The 21,204-nt window shown below is 38.9% G+C and overlaps 1 protein-coding gene across 1 annotated transcript in view; it reads left to right on the top strand.

Annotated features, from left to right (window-relative positions):
• The window catches only part of COL3A1 (collagen type III alpha 1 chain), a 115,937-nt gene that overhangs the window by 57,796 nt on the left and 36,937 nt on the right, over positions 1–21,204 (top strand). The window contains exons 14-27 of the mRNA XM_075180053.1: positions 5,844–5,888; positions 6,156–6,209; positions 8,533–8,631; positions 8,723–8,767; positions 9,332–9,430; positions 10,582–10,635; positions 10,736–10,843; positions 13,932–13,985; positions 14,385–14,483; positions 15,770–15,823; positions 16,193–16,291; positions 16,503–16,556; positions 16,638–16,691; positions 17,477–17,530. Coding sequence (XP_075036154.1) covers positions 5,844–5,888; positions 6,156–6,209; positions 8,533–8,631; positions 8,723–8,767; positions 9,332–9,430; positions 10,582–10,635; positions 10,736–10,843; positions 13,932–13,985; positions 14,385–14,483; positions 15,770–15,823; positions 16,193–16,291; positions 16,503–16,556; positions 16,638–16,691; positions 17,477–17,530 — 972 coding nt within the window. The remainder of the gene's footprint in view (positions 1–5,843; positions 5,889–6,155; positions 6,210–8,532; positions 8,632–8,722; positions 8,768–9,331; positions 9,431–10,581; positions 10,636–10,735; positions 10,844–13,931; positions 13,986–14,384; positions 14,484–15,769; positions 15,824–16,192; positions 16,292–16,502; positions 16,557–16,637; positions 16,692–17,476; positions 17,531–21,204) is intronic.

The following is a 21,204-nucleotide window of genomic DNA, read 5'->3' as shown; positions in this document are numbered from 1 at the left end:
CTGTCTCCCAAACAATAACTCAAAGGGACTAAACCCTGTTGAAACTTGAGGTACCTCTCGGATGGCAAACATCAAATAGGGAATAAGAGTGTCCCAATCATTTTTCTCTTGAGCCACTGCTTTCCTGAGCATGTGCTTTAATGTGCGGTTAAAGCGTTCCACCAAGCAATCTGTTTGTGGATGGTATACAGAGGTGTGAAGCGCTGTAACCCCTAGCAACTGGCACATGTCCTTCATCAGTTTAGACATGAATGGAGTACCGTGATCTGTGAGAATTTCTTTGGGTATTCCCAAGCGTGTAAACATCAATACAAGTTCTCTAGCTATGGTGCTGGACTTTATGTTTCGTAGCGGAATTGCCTCTGGATACCTGGTTGCATAGTCAAGCACCACTAGTATATATTGGTGCCCACATGCGGATTTTTCCAGTGGCCCCACAAGGTCCATAGCTATCCGTTCAAAGGGAACTTGTACTATTGGTATTGGAATGAGAGGTGCCCTGTACAAGGGTTTGGGACAGGTTCTCTGACAAATGGGACAGGACCGGCAATACTTTTTCACGGCCATGTGTACCCCGGGCCAGTAAAACCTAAGCAGAACTCGTTCCCGTGTTTTATCCTTCCCTAGCTGTCCCTCATAGACATGTGTGTGTGCTGCTTTTAACACTAGGGTTACATGGACCTGAGGAACCATTAATTGTTCTACTTTTTCCCCCTGCACATTAGCAACTCTATACAGGAAATTATTTTTAACAATAAAATATGGTATACCTTCTGCAGGCTGGGAGGCTCTCGCAACCCCATTTACCTCAGTCACACTTTTAAAGGCATGTTCCAAAGTGGCATCATTAAGTTGGTCTCGAGCAAAGTCCTGCAGAGGAAACAAAATTGGTATTGCGGACCAGTCCGTATCCTCACTGACAGGCGGGGTGGGCTCATCTGCGACATCACCGACCAATGCTAGTTTGGACTGTCAATGTTTCCCCGCAGGTGGATGCTTTTGTGGAACTCCTGCTGTAACTCCCAAGATGGCATTCCGGTTTGGCGGTTCCCAAAGATCGATGTCCAGATGTTGTGGATCTTTAGGCGGTTCCTTTAAGACCGGGCTTCCGACCGTTGCATCAGTTGCCGGCATGTCCGGCCGGATCCGCTCACCGAGGCCATCATTAAACAGGAAGTCTCGCCCCAAAATGAGTGGATATGGGAGTTTAGGTGCTATGGCAGCTACCACCATAACAGTTTTGTCTTTGAGTGTGACTGGTAGTATTGTTCTTTCATACTCCTCTGTCGTGCCATGTACGCAAAGAACCTTCACCTTGGGCAACCGAGAAGTTATGGTTTCGGGTAAGGCAGAGCTGGAAACCAATGAGAGTTCACTCCCCGAGTCAACCAAGGCCAGAACAAGGTTCTGGTTGATCAGCACAGTCACCCGGAACAAACAAGGACTTCCTGATGTGGGACTCATGGTAAAACAGCTTGGGAAAGCAGGCCCAATATGTGCCACGGAACAGTCCATGGGTTCCGGTAGTTTAGGACACTGCCTTAAAGTGGCCTAGCTCACCACATTCAAAACACTTCAGATTAGACAGCTTTGCACCTGGCCCTCTGTCCGTAGCAGTTTTGCCATTGGGCCCTGTAGCAAGGATTGTCAAACCTGGCTTTTGGCGTGGCAGCGGCTTTGGCACAAATGCAGGTTCTTTAGTCATTTGCTGTAGCGCACAAAACCTTTCTACCACGGTGGCAAGCTCTTCATAAGTTTGTGGGTATGATTGCAGAACCCACCTTTGCAAATCGCGGTTCAGGCCCCGGATGCAGTGATCTATCGCCAGAACTTCAATAATCCGAGAAGGCGAATTCTCCTCAGGCTGCAGCCATTTCTTTAAAATTTTAGAAAGCTCAGCCACTTGCGCTCTGACCGGTTTTTGTTTAACATAGCGCCATTGGTGATAGCGCTGGGCTCGGCCTGGCCCGGAAACTCTAATGCGAGCCAATATCTCAGATTTTAGGCACAAATAATCAGAGGCCCGTTCCTCATCTAGATCCATATACGCTCGCTGAGCTTCACCAGTCAGATATGGCGCCAGCCTCTCAGCCCAATCTTTAGGAGGCCATTTTGCCCTTTTTGCAAGTCTCTCAAAGGACACCAGATATGCTTCTATGTTATCGCCTGGCGACATTTTCTGGAGAACAGGACCAAGTGGTTCATTTCTGTCATGTCTCACCTGGCTTAACTCTTCTCTTAAGAGCCTTGTGTTTTCCACCTGTGCCTCGGCAACTCATAGCATCTGAGCTTGCTGCTGTTGCTGCGCAGCAGCCACATTCACGAGGGTTCTCAGCAGTGCAGTAACTAGCCATTTTAGTGCCCTGGGCGAGATAGGGAAGCGGCGCCCCCCATCTAAGTGGGAGTGTCAATTGTCGAGTGGGCGTGGTCAACCTACTGTGGGGGGCGTAGCTAGCTCTTTACAAGTTCTAGACCGCACTGAAACCACCTCGCTCCCCATTCTTCTCGGTCTGGCTTTGTAAGGATCTTTATGTAATAAGCCTCCATAGATCAAAGTACTTTAAATGCAGCTATCACATGCTAGCTGTATAAAAAATGAATTGGTTATTGAAATAAAACTCACTGAAACAAATTAAAACAAATGTAACAGTACCATCTGTATCACACTGCCCCTTCATCACACTGTGCCCTCCATCACAGTTTCTCCTTTATCACACCGTGCCATGGAGCCATGTTTATCCCATCGTGCCCCCTTATCACCATCGCACGAAATGAATATATATATATATATATATATATATATATATATATATATATATACACACATACACACATACAATATAAAGAGCCTCCTAGTGTCCGCCATACCTTACAGAGAGCATTCCTGTGACCGCCATGCTATACAGAGAGCATTCCTATGACCGCCATACTATACAGAGAGCATTCCTATGACCGCTATACTATACAGAGAGCATTCCTGTGACCTCCATACAATACAGAGAGCATTCCTATGACCGCTATACTATACAGAGAGCATTCCTATGACCACCATACAATACAGAGAGCATTCCTATGACCGCCATACAATACAGAGAGCATTCCTATGACCGCTATACTATACAGAGAGCATTCCTATGACCGCCATACAATACAGAGAGCATTCCTATGACCGCCATACTATACGGAGAGCATTCCTATGACCGCCATACTATACAGAGAGCATTCCTATGACCGCCATACTATACAGAGAGCATTCCTATGACCACCATACAATACAGAGAGCATTCTTGTGACTGCAAAACAGATAAATACCTCACCTGAAATTAATAGACCCTACCATTAAATTAAAAAGCCCCAACAATAAATTTAATTGACCCACCAGCACCCCACAAATAAAATAGTACCCATTAAATAATTAGCCCCCACCTAAACGTCACCATTAAATTAATAGCCTACCTTCCACCCATGTACTAAGACACCTAACCTCCCTACACTCATATCACACATTAATTCATCCCCCCTTCCCTCACACATTATGGCAGCATACCCCCCCTTCCCTCATAAAGCATAGCAGCATCCCCCCTCCATAATAGCAAGATGCAGCACACATTCCTCCCCTCCATAATAGCAGCACACCCCCCCTCCCTAATAGCAGCTCACATCCCCCCTCCTTAATAGCAGCTCACATCCCCTCCCTCCATAATAGCAGCTTACATGCCCCTCTCCCCTCCCCTCCCTCCATAATAGCAACTCACATGCCCACCTCCCTCCATAATAGCAGCTCACATCCCCCCCTCCCCTCCATAATAGCAGCTCACATCCCCCCCTCCCCTCCCTCCATAATAGCAGCTCACATCCCCCCCCTCCCCTCCCTCCATAATAGCAGCTCACATCCCCCCCTCCCCTCCCTCCATAATAGCAGCTCACATCCCCCCCTCCCCTCCCTCCATAATAGCAGCTCACATCCCCCCCTCCCCTCCCTCCATAATAGCAGCTCACATCCCCCCCTCCCCTCCCTCCATAATAGCAGCTCACATCCCCCCCCTCCCCTCCCTCCATAATAGCAGCTCACATCCCCCCCCCTCCCTTCATAATAGCAACACACATCCCCTTTCCCCTGCTTTGAAACTTACCTTTTTCCTCTTTCTTCCTGTCCAGCCGTCGCTGCCTGGCTCCTCTCTGGTTCTCTGCTCCTCTGCTGCCTAGCAACGTCATGACATCAGACGCTGAGGCAGAGGGCAGAGTTCAGAAGGGGGTGGAGCCGGGTGCCGGCCGCCATTTTGGATGCGCCGGGCGGCCGGCAGTCTGAATCTGAGGTCTGTTTAATTTTTATTTTTTTCACTCCTCACACAGAGGCAGGTGCGGGCGGCCATTGCGCCCCCTTGGGACTGCGCCCGGGGCGGCGGCACCGCCCGCACCGGCCTCGTTACGGCTCTGGTTCTCAGTACTTCCTCCATGTTGACGTCTGCGCGGGTTGGGTAGCGGAAACTTGCTTACCGGAGTATCCCACTCCTGACACCACTTGTGGCAAAAGCCTGCTACTGCAGAAGCACACGCGAACAACTTCTTCCTTTTTATGGTGCTTTATTGTCAGGATGGTAAATGTTTTGACACCGTATACTTGCACAACAATCATGGAGACCCTAAACACTAGCTATACATAGTCCAGCTCTCTCTCAGGACCAGCCAGCTCACCCAGCGTTGGTCTTCATGCACAAATGATATAAACAAGCTTTTATACCTGATACTCCTCCCCCAGCCTTAGCTTGATGGACAGGTGACACACCCACCTTCTCTTTAAAAGGAAACGCCCATCACTGGCTCTGTAATTCAAACAAACACACCCTGTCTGTTTGCTGAGAGGAAGGATTTCAAGTCATGTAAGTTAAACCAAATTTAAACTATTGTTTTTCATACATAGGTCTTTACATTCAATCTAGGTGCATTACTGCACAAATGTTTTACTCTACTTCCCTGCTTTCTCTGCATATTGCCAGCTAAATGCCTCCTTTTGGTACAATATATATATATATATATATATATATATATATTTGTTATATATGTGGACCATTTTAGTACCGATACATCCACTAAATTACCATGAAAATTAAAATTAACTGAAGAACAAATTTGCTACCGTGGAAGGTAATGCCCGGCTTAATCTTCTTGAAGACAATAATTGTATAGTTATATAGAATTTAGCATTATTAGTAATGTGCAACAGAAAAATAATTAACTCAAAGAAAAAGTTTGACCTCATTGCAAAGCTCTGTGTATAAAGTTTAAATAACCATCCCAGTTTTTACTGTCAATACTTTCCTCTACCAGGGTTGTTAGTGAATGGCACTGCTTACACTTGACATTTTCACCATAGTTTCCCCAAGCGCATTCAAGTTAGAGACCACAATGAACTATGGGTGAGCAAAACAATCAGAGCAAAATGAGGCTCCTAAAAACTAAATGAGGATCAAATGAGCAGAACATTGAGAAAAAATGAAATGCTAAATTGATTTGACTCCTTTATTTTACAAATTGTGCAGTAAAAAATCCTGCAGTGATTGCACATAGTGTATGTGCTATATGTGACTTAACCTGATTACGTATGGTGAATTGAAATAGGGAGAAATGCACATAAAAATGTGTAATAAGCATAAGATTCTTTAATTGCAGCACTGTGCAGGCAGGTAAAACTAATAAAAATTATTCTGAGTAAGCTGAAATGGGAAAGATAAGATTGTACGCTTTATTCTGCACTACATAGTGTAATGTTTGTTCCTTTAGAGGAATTCACCTAGCTTGTAGATGAATAAACATTTGTAATTAATTTCTTGTATTTATTTCAGGGTGCCCGTGGTAATGATGGAGCTCCTGGTTCTTCTGGTCAATCAGTAAGAACATTATTTGGTATTATTTAAATTTGTCATGTGATATTAATTTTATATTATATACTTTATGGATAAAATATTGGAAGCACTGATATGCTTCCCCGAAAATAAAATATGATTCATTAAGCTTTCTTGGATGATGAATTTCATGCATTTTCCATATTTGAATAAAATAAATCATGTAATGCATCACCTATAGAACAACAATTAGTACTACATATTTTTTATATAATAAACTGTTTAATAATTGTTGTTTTTTTTGTCCTGTAGGGTCCTCCAGGACCCCCAGGTAATGCAGGATTCCCTGGTGGTCCAGGCCTCAAGGTACGTTGTTAAATCATAATGCTAATAATTGTAGTAATTATAGCGTAACCTCCATAAACGACAACTAAATTAATTTTCTGCTATCCCAAACTATTTTCAGAAGAAAAGATCAAAGCTTCTTCGCAGGTCCTAGTTTTAACTCTGCTGCTTGTAGAGCTGTCTTCACTTCACACAGGCTTTGTGGCTTATGGGCCTACATTATCATGCTCCTCCTTACATTACATTTAAAGTGTTCATAGCACAGGAGAAGCACGGTCTTTCCTTCTCTGTGGCAATATGGCTACAGTTCCAGTAAACAAACTGACAGATTCTAAAACCTATTCTCTTTGAGAAACAAACACACAGCTTTTTTGAGAGAATCAATTTCCAACATTAAATGCACCACCCTAATTTTGAATTGTTGTGTCGCTCAAGATCCTGGTAAAAAATAAATCTAGAACAAAACTGAAAGTGTCTTTAAGAAAAGCAAATGCTTTCACAGCAAAAGAAAACCAGTTCTTGAAATCTGAAATCACTAGGAAAACATTTATGTCTGTAATAATAATAAATCCCCCAAATCACTGAAGATCACAAAAGGTTGAAGCCAGTCTAGTCTTACAGTAACTTTAGGATCTATTTTGAGACATTTGAGAGAAATATGGTATCCAAAATTAGATACTTGTTCCTCTTCAAACAGGCATGTCTTATGCAAATAGACAATATTCTTTAAAGCTTTAAAATACTATGCATTTTGTCTGGTCCTCAAGAGATTGTGAAACAAGATCACAATATCATAAATATTTAAGTCAATGAACAATAATAATTTAATGTAACCAATTTTTGAATGACAGGTTATTTCAAAATCCAAATAACATTATGAAATACTCTTAGTAGTCATCACATATATTAAATTATCCATTCATCATCAACACAAATTTATATAATGTTCTCAGAGGCAAAAATATAGCAGTAGTTTTTATAGTGGTGTTATTTAAGCCGGTATATTCTGAAGGAAGTCTGAGCCTTTCATCCTCTTTGATGACAAGTTACAGATCCTGCATGAAATAATGAAGAGCTGACAAATCCCTTAATGACACTTTTTTTGGATAAATTCCTCAAGACCGCAACGTGACTTGCATATTGTAAGCTTATCAAAAAGACTCAGATACTTTATGGAAGTAAAATACAAAAGAGAACAATTGAAGATTTTTAATAATTCAAATTAACAAACACATTTTAAATATAATGTGTGATTAACAATAGTGCATATCAGAAGGGTATCCTAGATAAATAACAAGGGAAGCTTAACCGTGTTCTGTTAAAACAAGCAAGGGATATAAAAATCAGGCACTAGTGAACAATTCAGTTAATAACAGTTCCTAACTGGTCTGTAGCTCTCATAAAAAAAACAGGCACTGTACCCTAATCCTGATACTAAAACAAAATAAACAAATATATAAGAACACTAACATCAGATAATAATATATAACATTTATTACTTATTAAAATGTTGTATTATAACAAATTAAAAAATCCATACCGCTCAACATGACAGACATCACATGATCAAGTACAAAATTTGTGGATGGCTATTCATATAAATATCAAATGATTGTATAAAACCTGCCTAAAGATGATCAAAGTCCATAGACCCAACTATAGGATAATTAGTCCATAGGTCTCAATGGCCTGAAGTAATTTGATGTTATCTAGTTAATGAATAATGAGCATCCTAAGTCAAGTAGAATTATTATTGAAATACTTAGCTGAATTTATCTTCTCCACTATTGCAGGGACAGACTCCCAGCACAGTTGAAATGTAATGTGGATCTCTGTTTCTATAATAAGAGTCAGCCCGTGCCTTATCTCAAATTCCATTCCTATTCACAGTTCTGAGTTCGTGTCTCCAGTTCCAGCTCACTCTGTTCTGAGTTTCTGTGTCTAATATATTTTGAGTTCCTAATAGTGGGTTCCAGTTCCGTGTGTCTGGTTACAGGTGCAGGGGGTTGAGGTCCCAGCTCCACACTGTTGCTACAGTGTATTCCATTTCCATACAATCCTTTGCCATACCATATTTTCTGATGTCTTTGATTTATTTAGATAAAAAGCATGTTTCTCCAAGGAAGGATGCATGAAAACTTGACCCAATGCATTCATAATACATCAGATTTCTGAAGTAATGCTTTATCACTGCTCACATTCCCTTTTTTATTTTTGGCAATACACCACAACTCAGATTAACATTTTTTTGGAATCCTGCTACTCTGTCACAGGAATCACATTGGAGCATAGCGCATATGATTTAAATATAAAAATCAACTTTTATGTAATTTTGTCTTTTTAGGGTGAAGCTGGATCTCCTGGTTCCCGTGGCTCTGATGGTTCCCCAGGGTCTAGAGGTGAAATAGGCCCTCAAGGTCCAGCAGGCTTAACTGGCCCTGCTGTAAGCACATTAAATATATCTAGAAAATATCTATTGTATTTATTTTAAATGATATATGTTTACTATAACAACATGTTGTATGTTATTTAAGGGTTCTCCTGGCAGAGATGGAAATCCAGGTGGCAAGGGAGAAATAGTAAGTCTGATCCAAAATCAATGTCTTAAAATATTGGCAAAAGGAAGATTTTTTGCACTCCTATTTATGTAGCTTGGATTGAGTGAGACTAAAATAGACTCTTTAGTAGTTTTAGGAATATCATAATCCCATATCTTAAAGGACAGGAGCATTTGTGAAAGTTAATTCAGGTAATCCTAAAATACAAAATCTCTAGGATCACTGAATATGTAGCACAGCACCTTTATGAACAGTAGTTTAGTGATATAGTGCATTCAATAGTTTGGGATTTTTGTGGACATTTATTGAAGAGATCACATTCTCTTTTTTTTTATTATATTTAGTGTTCTTAAATAAATACAAATAACACTCAAATAGAAGAAGTTACAACTTTCAATACACATATCTTTTCACACATCTATTTTGACAAACATTAAGATTTAAAAAAGTCCTTCATAAGCCTAGATGTAGATTTTGTTATCTTATGTATTATGTGTGTTAATTCGTTAATTGTGAACTGTACTAAATGCAAATAGTAACAGTAATTATTTTTCTTAATGTCATCATTTTTTTTAATCTCAAAAGGGTCCTTCTGGTATGTCAGGTGCTCCTGGGCTAAGTGGTGCTCGCGGGCCTCCTGGTCCACCAGGTACTAATGGAGCTTCTGGCTTACGAGGTGCTGCGGTAAGTGGTAGCAATGATTAGATCATTTTTTAAATGTTTGTGTCATAAACACATTTTACAATGCACTCAGTGTTAAATAGTATGGCTATTTTAAAAGTAATTGTATTAAGTAAAAACAGTTTATTTAGATGTTGCAAACAATATAATAAAGTAGTATTTTTATATGTAAAGTTAGTGAGCAGTGAGGTGGAATCTTTGATTAGCAGGAAACTCTTCAGTAGTAGCAAGTAGAATTTTATTATATTTATTAACAAAACCAATATGGTGATTTATTTTCTTAGAATACAGTATATATTTTTACAGGATGCACATTGTTATCTTACAATTGAAAAATAAACATAAAAGGGCATATTTAATTAGGTTTGATGATCGCGATTACAGATGGCTGTACAAGTCCCATTACTGAAACACTGCGGTTTTCCATGCGCGCCTTAAAGGGTTGCGAAGGGAAATCCACGATGTTGCGGTACCATATTGTCACTTTACATGCACAGCCTTGTGTAATCACGATCACCAAACCTAATTGAATATGCCCTAGAATATTGTGACCTGTGGGTTGAAACATTTAATTAACCTAGCAAAACAAAATCTTATCTTTGATTTCCATGAACTTCTTATTTGGATATTTAAGCACCCTACGTTTGTTGGAAATAAATATAAAGATACAATAAACATAAGTAATGATAAAAACAAATCCAATCTATTAATTTAGTCAAAGTATTGGGTTGCTGTACATTTTCAGCATATCTTTTCATTAAATGTTTTGGTTCCATGCCAGTTTGCTTAATGAAATTCTAATCTTTGTTTAAATTTACTTGAAAGATTTATTGCGAAAAATGATAAATTTGCTTGTGAATGGAATGTCACACAGCTTTGTGAATGGTGGTTTACTACAAGAAAGTGCACATTTTCTCACATTCATAAGGTGATGCCTAAATAATAATTTATTCTAGACAGGAAAATATTATTTGAATCAGGTTGCATTGAGATACCCACTGTTCTTGAGGGAAAAAAAACAGAGCGCCATCTATTTTAATTGCCATAACAATTCCAAAGTGGTATAAACCATATATTGTAAACCAATGATGATGTCAGATGTCTATGTATTATTATTATTTTACATAAAATGTTAAAATGATCCAATATTTTAGGGTGAACCTGGCAAAGATGGTTCAAAAGGAGAGACTGGCCCAAGGGGAGAACGTGTAAGTTTTTTTCAAATTTTTTAACATACAAGCTAACTATCAGAATCATTTCATCCCAAAATAATAACTATGTTGGTATTGTTGTTTTTGTTGTGCATAGGGAGAAGCTGGATCTCCAGGAACACCTGGACCTGCTGGAGAAGAAGGAAAAAAGGGATCTAACGGTGAACCAGGCACTAATGGTTTACCTGGAACACCAGGAGAGAGAGTAAGTTAAGATTCTCTTCCAATTATGTTACAATCATTTTATAGTTTATAAAAAGAAAATACTGACAACTCAATGTATCCTTCAACAAAATGGCAGCCTTTTAATTTCATTTCAAACAGTTGAGTCTTGAAAAGAGAGTTCTGATCTCTCTTACTACACTGTACATCTTTAGATTTATCTAATTTTACTTAGCTCTAAGTTACTCATAGGAAATTAGAGGTTAATTTAGGCTTTATATCTTGCAGGTAAAAAAAGGTATACATAGGAGAGGTGGAATGGGATTTGCTGTTGCAATAATGCAATACAACCTCTGCTAATTGTCTTGATATTGCCACATATGTAATCCAGTTAAAACTGGTAGGGTCATTATAGGTCATGCTGGTAAATTTGGCCAGAAGATGATCACTCTTGGCCTGAATCATTAAGGAAAGTGAGACAAAAAAGGAGTAAATGTTCTCCGGGACAAACCATGTTACAATGACAGGGGTTTTGTGCATAAGTTAAATACTGGCTGTTTTTTCATCTAGCACACAAATAGTAGCTTTATTTTTACACTTTAATTTAAAATTCATCTAGGACATGCCCTATACCATGCATCTGTCCCCACATTTTAAATTTACCTTCCCCTCCAAATGCCATAAGGTTTTGCTCAAGTGCAAAGTTACTTCTTTTTTTATGCTTTGCTCTCCTTAATGAATCGAGCCCTCTGTGCACTGAACAGCCAGATTTCATTCAAATTAGCCACCAACATATTTAGACAAATTGATCCGTATATGATCAGCTATAGTGAGAACATGCAGGTCATCGAAAGGAACAGGAGATCTCACAACATATATTATGGAGAAAACCTGCATAAATAGTAAATCCCAATGAGAGTGTTTTTTTTTTTTTTTAAAGTATGCAGAACTATATATTAACAATTATTTTTTTCTACCGCAACCATTGGGGGACACCGGGAACATTGGGGTAGAGTGTAGGGGATCCAGGCATACGGCACTTTAAGAACTTAACATTTGACCCTAGCTCTTCCTTCTCTATACTTCTCTCCTGTCAGGCCTCAGTTTAGTTTAGTGCCCCAGCGTGGCAGGATGTACTTTTCTTAGGGGTTGCTTTGCAGCCTTTTTTATTATTTATTTTATTTTTATTTTTTTAATTTACTTTGAGGCTTTTGCCTCATGTGACCAGAGCCTCACTTGCAGATCTGCAGCGCACAGCATAGACGGCTGTGCGCTGCCTAGAGCAGGTGACCGGAGGTGTCGTGGAGGTGCCTCTTCTGCTGCCCCCCTACTGCTCACCACCGGAGGAGCCAGACACAGTCGTCGCATTGGGTTCTTTAGAGGGCTGGGTCAGGTAGGGGTTCCCTTTTCAATGTAAGCGCCTTCTAGGCACTGGATTGGTGGAGAGGGCTGTCCTTCTGAATGACTTTCAATCCAGTGCTGAACCCTGGGCCTTGATCTTCTTCCATCTCCCTGCACTTCCTCCTTGGCGGTCTCTCACTCATCGTGTGCAGACACCAGAACAGCAGCCACTTTGGAGTTCCAGCACTCCACTTCTCTGTCCTTCCATCTGTAAGATACCAGGTCTGTGGGGTTGGTCTTCAGAGTGGTACCACATAATACCTTGACTGAGCATCTGTGTCGGGCGGCTACCTTGTTCTAGGTTCACACTTTTACCCGGTTCTGCAAGTTCCATGTGTTTGCATCCAAGGATGCTAGTTTTTTTTTAGAGAGTTGCTTTGCGTTGTTTCTTTTGAGCGTTCCCACCCTTGATGGAGGCATTGGGACAACCCCAATATTCCTAGTGTTCCCCAATGGATGTGAGAGAAAAGGGATATTTATACTTTGGTAAAAAAAATTATTTCTCTTAGTCCATTAGAGGAGATCTGACGCCCACCCTTGACACCCTGGTTTCTCCTTTTGTGTGATATGTTATGTTTTTTTCTTAAAGATGTTGGTGTTTTCTTCTTATCTGCTTTTTTTCTCACTTTATTTGTATCCTTTTCTGTGGGGCTTGGTTAAGCGTCTACCAATAGTGTTGTATACAGGTGGGGAAGCTAGGGCCAAATGTTAAGTTCTTAAAGTGCTGGATCCCCTACACTATACCCCAATATTCTCAGTGTCTCCCAATGAACTAAGAGAAATAGATTTTACGTAAGCTTAAAAATCCTATTTTGTAGGACTCTGTTACTCCATGAATGAATAAGATGTTAGTGCTTTTTAGAAACAAAGGGCCCAAGGGCACAAAACAAGCCACCATACTGTTTAATACAGTGGTAATCGTAAAAACGATTACCACAACACCGACAACCAGGATACCTACAAAGAAACACTGATTAGAAAAAAAAAGTACATCAATATAAACAGACTTACCTACAAAGTGACGCTGCACATTTCCGATGACTGGATGATGCTGATCGCAAGTAATTCCGAACACAGACCTCTCCGGCACTTGAGTTGGACGTCACTGAACAGTGCGACTTAGACAACTGTTCATTTAAAGCGACAATGTTGGGACCCCGCAGGTTGAGTGTTGAACACTGAACCAGAGTCAAATTCTAATTCATGTATTCAAATGATGAAGGAAAGGTCTTGATAAGTGCATGCTATTTGTAAATTTAAAGGTATGTAGATAAACACACAGATTACACCCCCAAGAAATGGTCAGAGGAAGGTGAGCAGTTGATGAATCAGTTTGAACTCTAAATGTTGAATAAAGCCCTCTGCAGTATTTAAAGTGAGTCAATTTAACTGAATAATTTAGTTAATTTTGGTGCTACAGTGAATATTTGTTTTATTGTATTTGAAAATATAGCTCTTGTAAAATCCTTTAACCCATATGATTGGGCTGAACTCAAATCTTAAACATATTTCTTGAATTCAGCAGAATCTTTAAAAATAGCGTTGAAAAGAACCAGAAATATCATGCATATCACTAGAAGGTGACTAAATTTTACAAATAATATTCAGCAAGGTATAGTCTATACTGCTTATGCTTGTCATATTATTGAGAATACTGATGATTCCTAATTTTATAACCATAAGAGTAGAACTTTTGATTTCTAATCATTTTTGAACCACTCCAATTTTAGGGTACTCCAGGCTTCCGTGGTCCCTCAGGTAGCAATGGAGCCCCAGGTGAAAAGGTAAGTAGATCTTCTATTGCCTCCATAACAAATTATAGAGTTTTGTTTTTTTAATACACAATTAATACAACTCGTGAAATATGCAGTTTTTTTTTATCATACATTATATTTATTGAGAAATGTTTGAACTCTGGGGGATAAAGAACATGAAAAAAGGTATAAGGAAAAGGGGGATAATGATTAAACAGTCAGATAAGGAAACACAGGAGGAAGTGGACACACCAGTTTCTGATAAAAACATAAAACTCATGACAACATTTGTAACAAATCCAAAGACACAAACCACAATGCCATTTAAGGTTGACGGGAGTTCAGGTAGACTAAAGGGTGAAGGATCCGGGTTAGTATTTGGCCGAATTATTGTAGAACTAAAACTATGTATTTTTTTTATGTATTTAGGGACCCTCTGGAGAACGTGGGGCACAAGGCGGTCCTGGACCAAGAGGAGTTGCTGGGGAATCAGGAAGAGATGGAGGTCCTGGCCTACCTGGACTTAGGGTAAATATAAAAAAAAGTCTTGTGTTACCTATTTATATTTACAATAGTTGATGCACAGTTTTCTTTTATAAGATAAGTCCACATTTTTGGACTTTTTAAAAAATATTTTTAGGTGATTTTTTGCACATTACAACAAGTTTATATGTTATTAGATTGGCTAGATGCAAACAATTATAATAATAATAATAATAATAATAATAATAATCAAAAGATTTGAATAGTATAACATGACAGAAATAAAAAATTGAATTGTATGCACTTAAGCCATATTAACATATAATGGATTTCTTGCATGACTGTTGCTATGCACGTCTAGATGCTATCCAGTAACGATTGTCGATTGCCAATATGTGTTTCCAAAGCACAATGTGATTTAATAGCCAAAAGTAGCAGAATAACAATCAGAATAAAATAAGTACAGTCGTTACTTATTGCAGGCGCCCTGGATCCAGTGTACAGTCATTCAGGTCTGAAGGCTGTGGTCAAGTAGACTGTCCACTAGGTTCAGAGCTCCTGCTTATATACAGTCAGTAAATACAGTAAAACAATGCAGATGATGTGGCTTGCTTCTATAGGTCCAGGCTTCAGGAGGGTCCAGTGTAAGGCAGGTCATAGGCCAGTTAAAACGAAAATATCCAAAGGTGGGGGTCAGCTCTCCAGTGGATACACTCCGATTTTCCCGCCAAGAATCCAGTTTAAACTAGTCTATTTACATTACACAGACAGTATCATTTTAAACATTTTATTCCATAACATCGCTAACTAGAGTATGCAATGTGCGATCCTTTCGGCAAATGAACCGGACAACTGCGGATAAATAGGGGATTAAAATGATACTAAACATGACATGTTTCCTGTAACCTGAACCTTTGATTTCACTAACATGTGTATAACTTATAATATTAACCATGAATATTGCTACATTTCGACATAAATAACTATGTGTTGCAACTACGATTAATGTGTACTAATTACCTATGTGTATGTTCGTGTGAATGCTTGTAAATGTGTAAAACCTGTTATTGCCACGTGTTGCGGCTGGATACGCTTCTCCACACCGTAGCGTGCTCTATGCATAATTTTCAGACAAAGACGATCAAGTTGTTAGATATTAATTGAAATGACTTTATCCAGTTAGCTGACTTCGACACTGTCTTAGTTTTTTTTATCCAACATTTTGTTTAAGGCTTAAGAGCATTTTGGAAAAAGTTAGTTCATATATTGAAATATTTGAATCTTTTTTTATATAAGAATCATGTTGATCATTTCCTTGTTCCACATTTTAGGGTTCTACAGGAAGTCCAGGTAGCCCTGGATCTGATGGCAAACCAGGACCCCAAGTAAGTGTTGTAATAGTTTTAATTAAAAGCAGAGTAAACATTTTGGATAAAATACTGTGACTTGTAGCAAGAAAAATATAGATTAGTAACAAAACTATATATAAAGCTACATAAACGACAACCTAGTAGTAGAAAAAAGGCAGATTTATACAAATACTTCTTACTTTATTATATTCATTTGACAGTTTAGCAGTTTGTGAAAATGAAGTAATTAAGTTATACAAATTATTTAAAATGTATGTATTGTTGTTGCTCACCATCTGAGTAACAAGATTGTGAACCGGCACCTATATATTTATTTTCTTGTTTGTGTTGGATTGTTTGTGCTTCTGTATCCTCACAATTGGAAGTATTTATCCTGACTTCTAGGGTCCTGCTGGAGAATCTGGAAGGTCTGGTAACCCCGGTCCACCAGGGCCAAGAGGCCAACCTGGAGTCATGGGTTTCCCTGGTCCCAAGGGTAATGAGGTCTGTGTTCACTAACTTTTTAGTAAAAAGTAGTATTCTGTAATTCTCACTGCATTTTACTATGAAATTTCATTTACACCATTTGTGTAAATATGTATGTGTATGTATGTGTGTGTATGTATGTATATATATATATATATATATATATATATATATATATATATATACACACACAAATACAATTAACATAACTTTATATATTTTGTTTCAGGGTCAGCCTGGTAAAAATGGAGAAAGAGGTGGTCCTGGATCTCCTGGATCACAGGTATGTGTTATAACTTATATGTCAGTAACAATTCGTATTCTTTTTCCTTTAGTCTGAAAGTCTAATATTTTTGTCTCTTAGGGTCTTCCAGGAAAGAGTGGTGAACCAGGCACACAGGGTCCCAGCGGAGTTGCAGTAAGTACTGTATTGTTTTTTCTGCTTTTGTTGTGTCTTTTTGTATGTATAGATTTTGCATAAGAACCAGTGCTTGAAGAGGAGGGTATTACTCCCCACTTCCTTTTAAGCCACACACATTCTCTACATTCCTTGCAGAGCACATGATCATAACATATTGCAGGGATTATGCCAGGAGGTGCAGAGGGTAAGGGAGGCGGGAGGACACCATGTATCAAGGGTGCTCTGTCCACCCACCAGCTCAACAGTGCTTTTAGAATGACAGAAAGGAAGAAGGAGCTCACGGCCAGCTGACCAGCCCATCTGCTATTTTTGAGTGACCTAACATTTGACTTTATCTCAGCTGGTGTCAGGACCTTATATTTAGTATTTATGTCATTTTGGCTTAAAAAAAAAGAAAACAACATTTCCCACACACACCACACAAACACATATATCACTTCCAACAACAGGCTGCTTATATAAAAAATATGGGCAAAACTAAAACATATTTTATATATTTCCTATTCAGAATTCACTAGTGAGAGGGAATAATAAGAGCAGGGACAGGCATAAAAAGATGGAAGCAGGGGGTAAAGAAGGAATTGAGAGAAGCAGGGTGTAAGTAAGGGAGTGAGAGGAGAAAGGGATGACACACAGAGCAGAGCAGATGTGGAGGTAGAGAGGCAGGAGACTACCTGGGATGAAGATAGGGGTACATGGGGAGAGTGGACAGAGAAAGGAAAGTTTAATTTTGTTATTTTGGTGTCACTAATTTCTAGGGTCCTCATTTCTCTAATTTCTAGGGTCCTCCAGGAGAACGAGGAGAACCTGGGGCAACTGGTCCACCTGGTTTTCAGGTAAGCATCATCAACTATCATGATTCTTTATTCGCAAGATGCCACAGAATTCTGCAGCACTTATTTATCTCAATTATTCAATCAAAAATATTCAAAGGCAGGAAATCAAGTAGCTTCCTTCTCATTCCATGCATAAACGGACAACCATCTTGGCTATTTTTGTTTCATTAAATGTTTGATGGGGCTCCATCAAACACTGGAGCCCCAGAAACTCAGTTTAACAAAATATCATGCAAAAAAATAATCATACATAGAAAATAAAACAAGGACATATAAGATTGATGGATAAAGTGTAGACATGAGACAGAGGGTAGAAAAAGCCCTGCTTATTAGAGTTTACAGTCTATAGCAGTGATGGGCAACCCTTCATGCACGTGCAGCCCTCCATCCTTCAAAAGGGTTGCACATTACACTTTTAATAATGAAGCCCCACATCACTTATCCCAAAATGCCCTGGAATGCCACTTAGACCTCCCCATTTGCCCCCATAGTATTCAGTCCTCCCCACATGCCACTCATACTTTCCCACACACTACTCAAGCACCCACATGCTACCAACATGCCACACGGTCTTTCTGTCATGCCACTCAAAGCACTACACATGCCACTCAGACCTTCAATTATGCCACAAAGACCTCCCCACATACCACTTTGGCTTCCCCACATATTCCTCACATGCCATTCAGTCTTACCCACATCTAACCATGGGCTTATTTAGTAAGCTAATTTCACAAATGAAATCATTTATTTAAATTAATTTTATTCATGGCAGCCTGAAAAAATAGACTCCTCAGAGGTGGAGATGTGTAGCACTCTGTCCTCTCGTAGAGATCTGTTATTTTCCATCAGAGATTTTTTTTTATGGAGAAGTGTAAGAGATATGGAAGAAAGTGGAGGTACATGCAAAAGAAAATACGAAGGAGGAGGCAAAAAAAATAAAAGAAAAAGAAACAGAATGGAATGACAGGAAGGTCAACAGCATTTCCGCAAGAGTCACAGGCAACAAGTTCATTACCATCAACACTGATAGTTATTAACCTTTTAAATAGGATTTTAACCCCCACACAAACTAACCTACTCAGCAAAGGCCTGTCTTTTTCTCCAACACAGACCTTTGATAGATTTGAGTGGGATAAGGATCTAGCATTATTTGCAAGAAAATGTCTCCTGAATTTTTTTTCTATAAGACCAGGAAAACTAACTTATTAACTACTCACATGGCAGATAGAAGTCCTGGGGACATACTATCTGTTAGCCCCAATGCACAAGAGGATATAAATAATAGCAATTCTAATGACTGCCTTGAATCCGAAGAAGAATTACATTAAAGGAAGTATTGCTAAGGCATTAGCAATACTTGAGGAACTAAAGGGATCATCATCATTTATTTATATAGCGCCACTAATTCCGCAGCACTGTACAGAGAACTCACATCAGTCCCTGCCCCATTCGAGCTTACAGTCTAAATTCCCTAACACACAGACAGACTAGGGTCAATTTTTGATAGCAGCCAATTAACCTAATAGTATGTTTTTGGATTGTGGGAGGAAACCAGAGTGCCCGGAGGAAACCCACGCAAACACGGGGAAAACATACAAACTACATACAGAGAAGGACATGGTTGGGAATTGAACACATGACCACAGTGCTGTGAGACAGATGTGCTACCAACTAAGCCACCGTACTATTCATACCGATAGTGGATTCACAACCTAGACATGGTTTCAAATGAACTATTTTGAAAAACAGTCTTCTTTTTCCCCAGATCCATCAGTTTGCCCCCAAGTCAAGGTCTATACAGACTTAGGGCTAGATTTACTAAGCTGCGAGTTTGAAAAAGTGGGGATGTTGCCTATAGCAACCAATCATATTTTAGCTGTCATTTTGTAGAAGGTACTAAATAAATGAAAGCTAGATTCTGATTGGTTGCTATAGGCAACATCCCCACTTTTTCAAACCCGCAGCTTAGTAAATCTAGTCCTTAGTGTCAAGAGATGCTTGACAAGAAAACAAAAAACAACTTTAAAATTAGGAATTTTAGTAAAGATGAGATGGTGGCTCTGAAAGAAATTGAGAGTTGGAAAGACATAGAATTTAAGCCTATAGACAAGGAGGGAAATATTGTACTTTGACAGAGATTTATTGCCAATTAGGAGATAAGAACTGTTATAAACAGTTGGTTTGCAACCCCACAGCCAATTTCTTAAAAAATGTATATGGGACTAATTGATAGATCACAGAAAGAAGGCATAGTATCAAAAACAGTCTATGTATTTGTTCGGATGGAGAATCCTGGAATTCCTACTTTATATATGCTACCCAAAATACATAAGAATGAAACAAACCCACCAGGATGGCCAATAGAGTGGTTAACTGAAAATGCAGGCAAATTTGTGGACCAGAACTTACGTCACTTCGTTATAAGTTTACCATCATATAGGAGAGACCCTACATATTTTATCTCATATACAGGGTATAATGTTTGGAACAAATATATTATGAACAATATATGATGTAGAGTCCCTCTATACTAACATAGACCACCAACAAAGGATACGAGCAATCCAATATTTCCTGCATATGGAAATTAATAAATTCAATAGTTTTATTGTAACACTCTTAGAATTCATTGTAACTATGATTTATTTTATCTTTGAGAAGTGCTATTTGCAAATGAGAGGAACTGCCATAAGCACAACATGTGCGTCTACTTACACTAATCCTTTTTTAGGCTTGTGGGTAAAGAAATATGTCTTCATTGACGAGAATGCAAAATATACTAGCCAAATAGTGTTATGGCTAAGATATATTGATGATCATGTGGAAGGGAGAGGAGAATCTTTTTCATGAGTTCACAAATTGAATTTGAATCTAAATATTAGACTAACCTCAAAGTCCAACAACGATCAACTTGAGTACTGACATGTTTAGGAAAAAACTGCGACCAACAGCATATTACACTATTCAAGTGCACATTTTCCCCCAGTTCTGAAAGGAATCTCTAAAGGGTAACTTTTGAGGACCAAACTTAATTGCTCCAACAAGAACATATACAACTGATGAATTAAAAGAGACTCAAACAGAGGGGCTACAGTAATAGGGTCATTCATCAAGCCTCATGTTCAGTTGACAAGAGAGACAGATAATATCTAATATATCCCCTGAACAAACCAAAGGAAGAGGACACCAAAGTCAGAATGGTGGGAACATTTTGCGCAGAATGGGAGGAGATAATCCAAATTCTAAAAAAGCATTGATGGGTACACTTGTTAGATGAAGATTTAGGGAGAATTTTGGATAAGAAAATTTATTTAAGCTGGAGAAGAGCTAAAAATGTAAAACACTGTCTGGTACATAGTCACTTTCCCAACTTTAATAAATGTTCCAATAGACCTGAAGGCTTCTTTCATTGTAGCACTTGCAAAGCATGTCAATATACAAAACAGACCAAAGAATAGAAGGATAAATATGGTAAGACATGGAAAATAAGTGAATTTCTTAATTCTAATTCTCAAGATGTGAAATAATGCCTCTCATGCCCTTGTAACTTTAAATACATTGGCATGACAAGTAGACCTTTTAGAAAATGTCTTCTTGAACATGTGGATAATATTAGAAATGCTATGAAAGACGGCACCAACTTCAAACCACTAACAACAGATACTAAGCATTTT

Source organism: Mixophyes fleayi, chromosome 7, assembly GCF_038048845.1.
Source record: "Mixophyes fleayi isolate aMixFle1 chromosome 7, aMixFle1.hap1, whole genome shotgun sequence".
Taxonomy (NCBI): domain Eukaryota; kingdom Metazoa; phylum Chordata; class Amphibia; order Anura; family Limnodynastidae; genus Mixophyes; species Mixophyes fleayi.
This window is presented reverse-complemented; position numbering and strand designations above follow the sequence as displayed.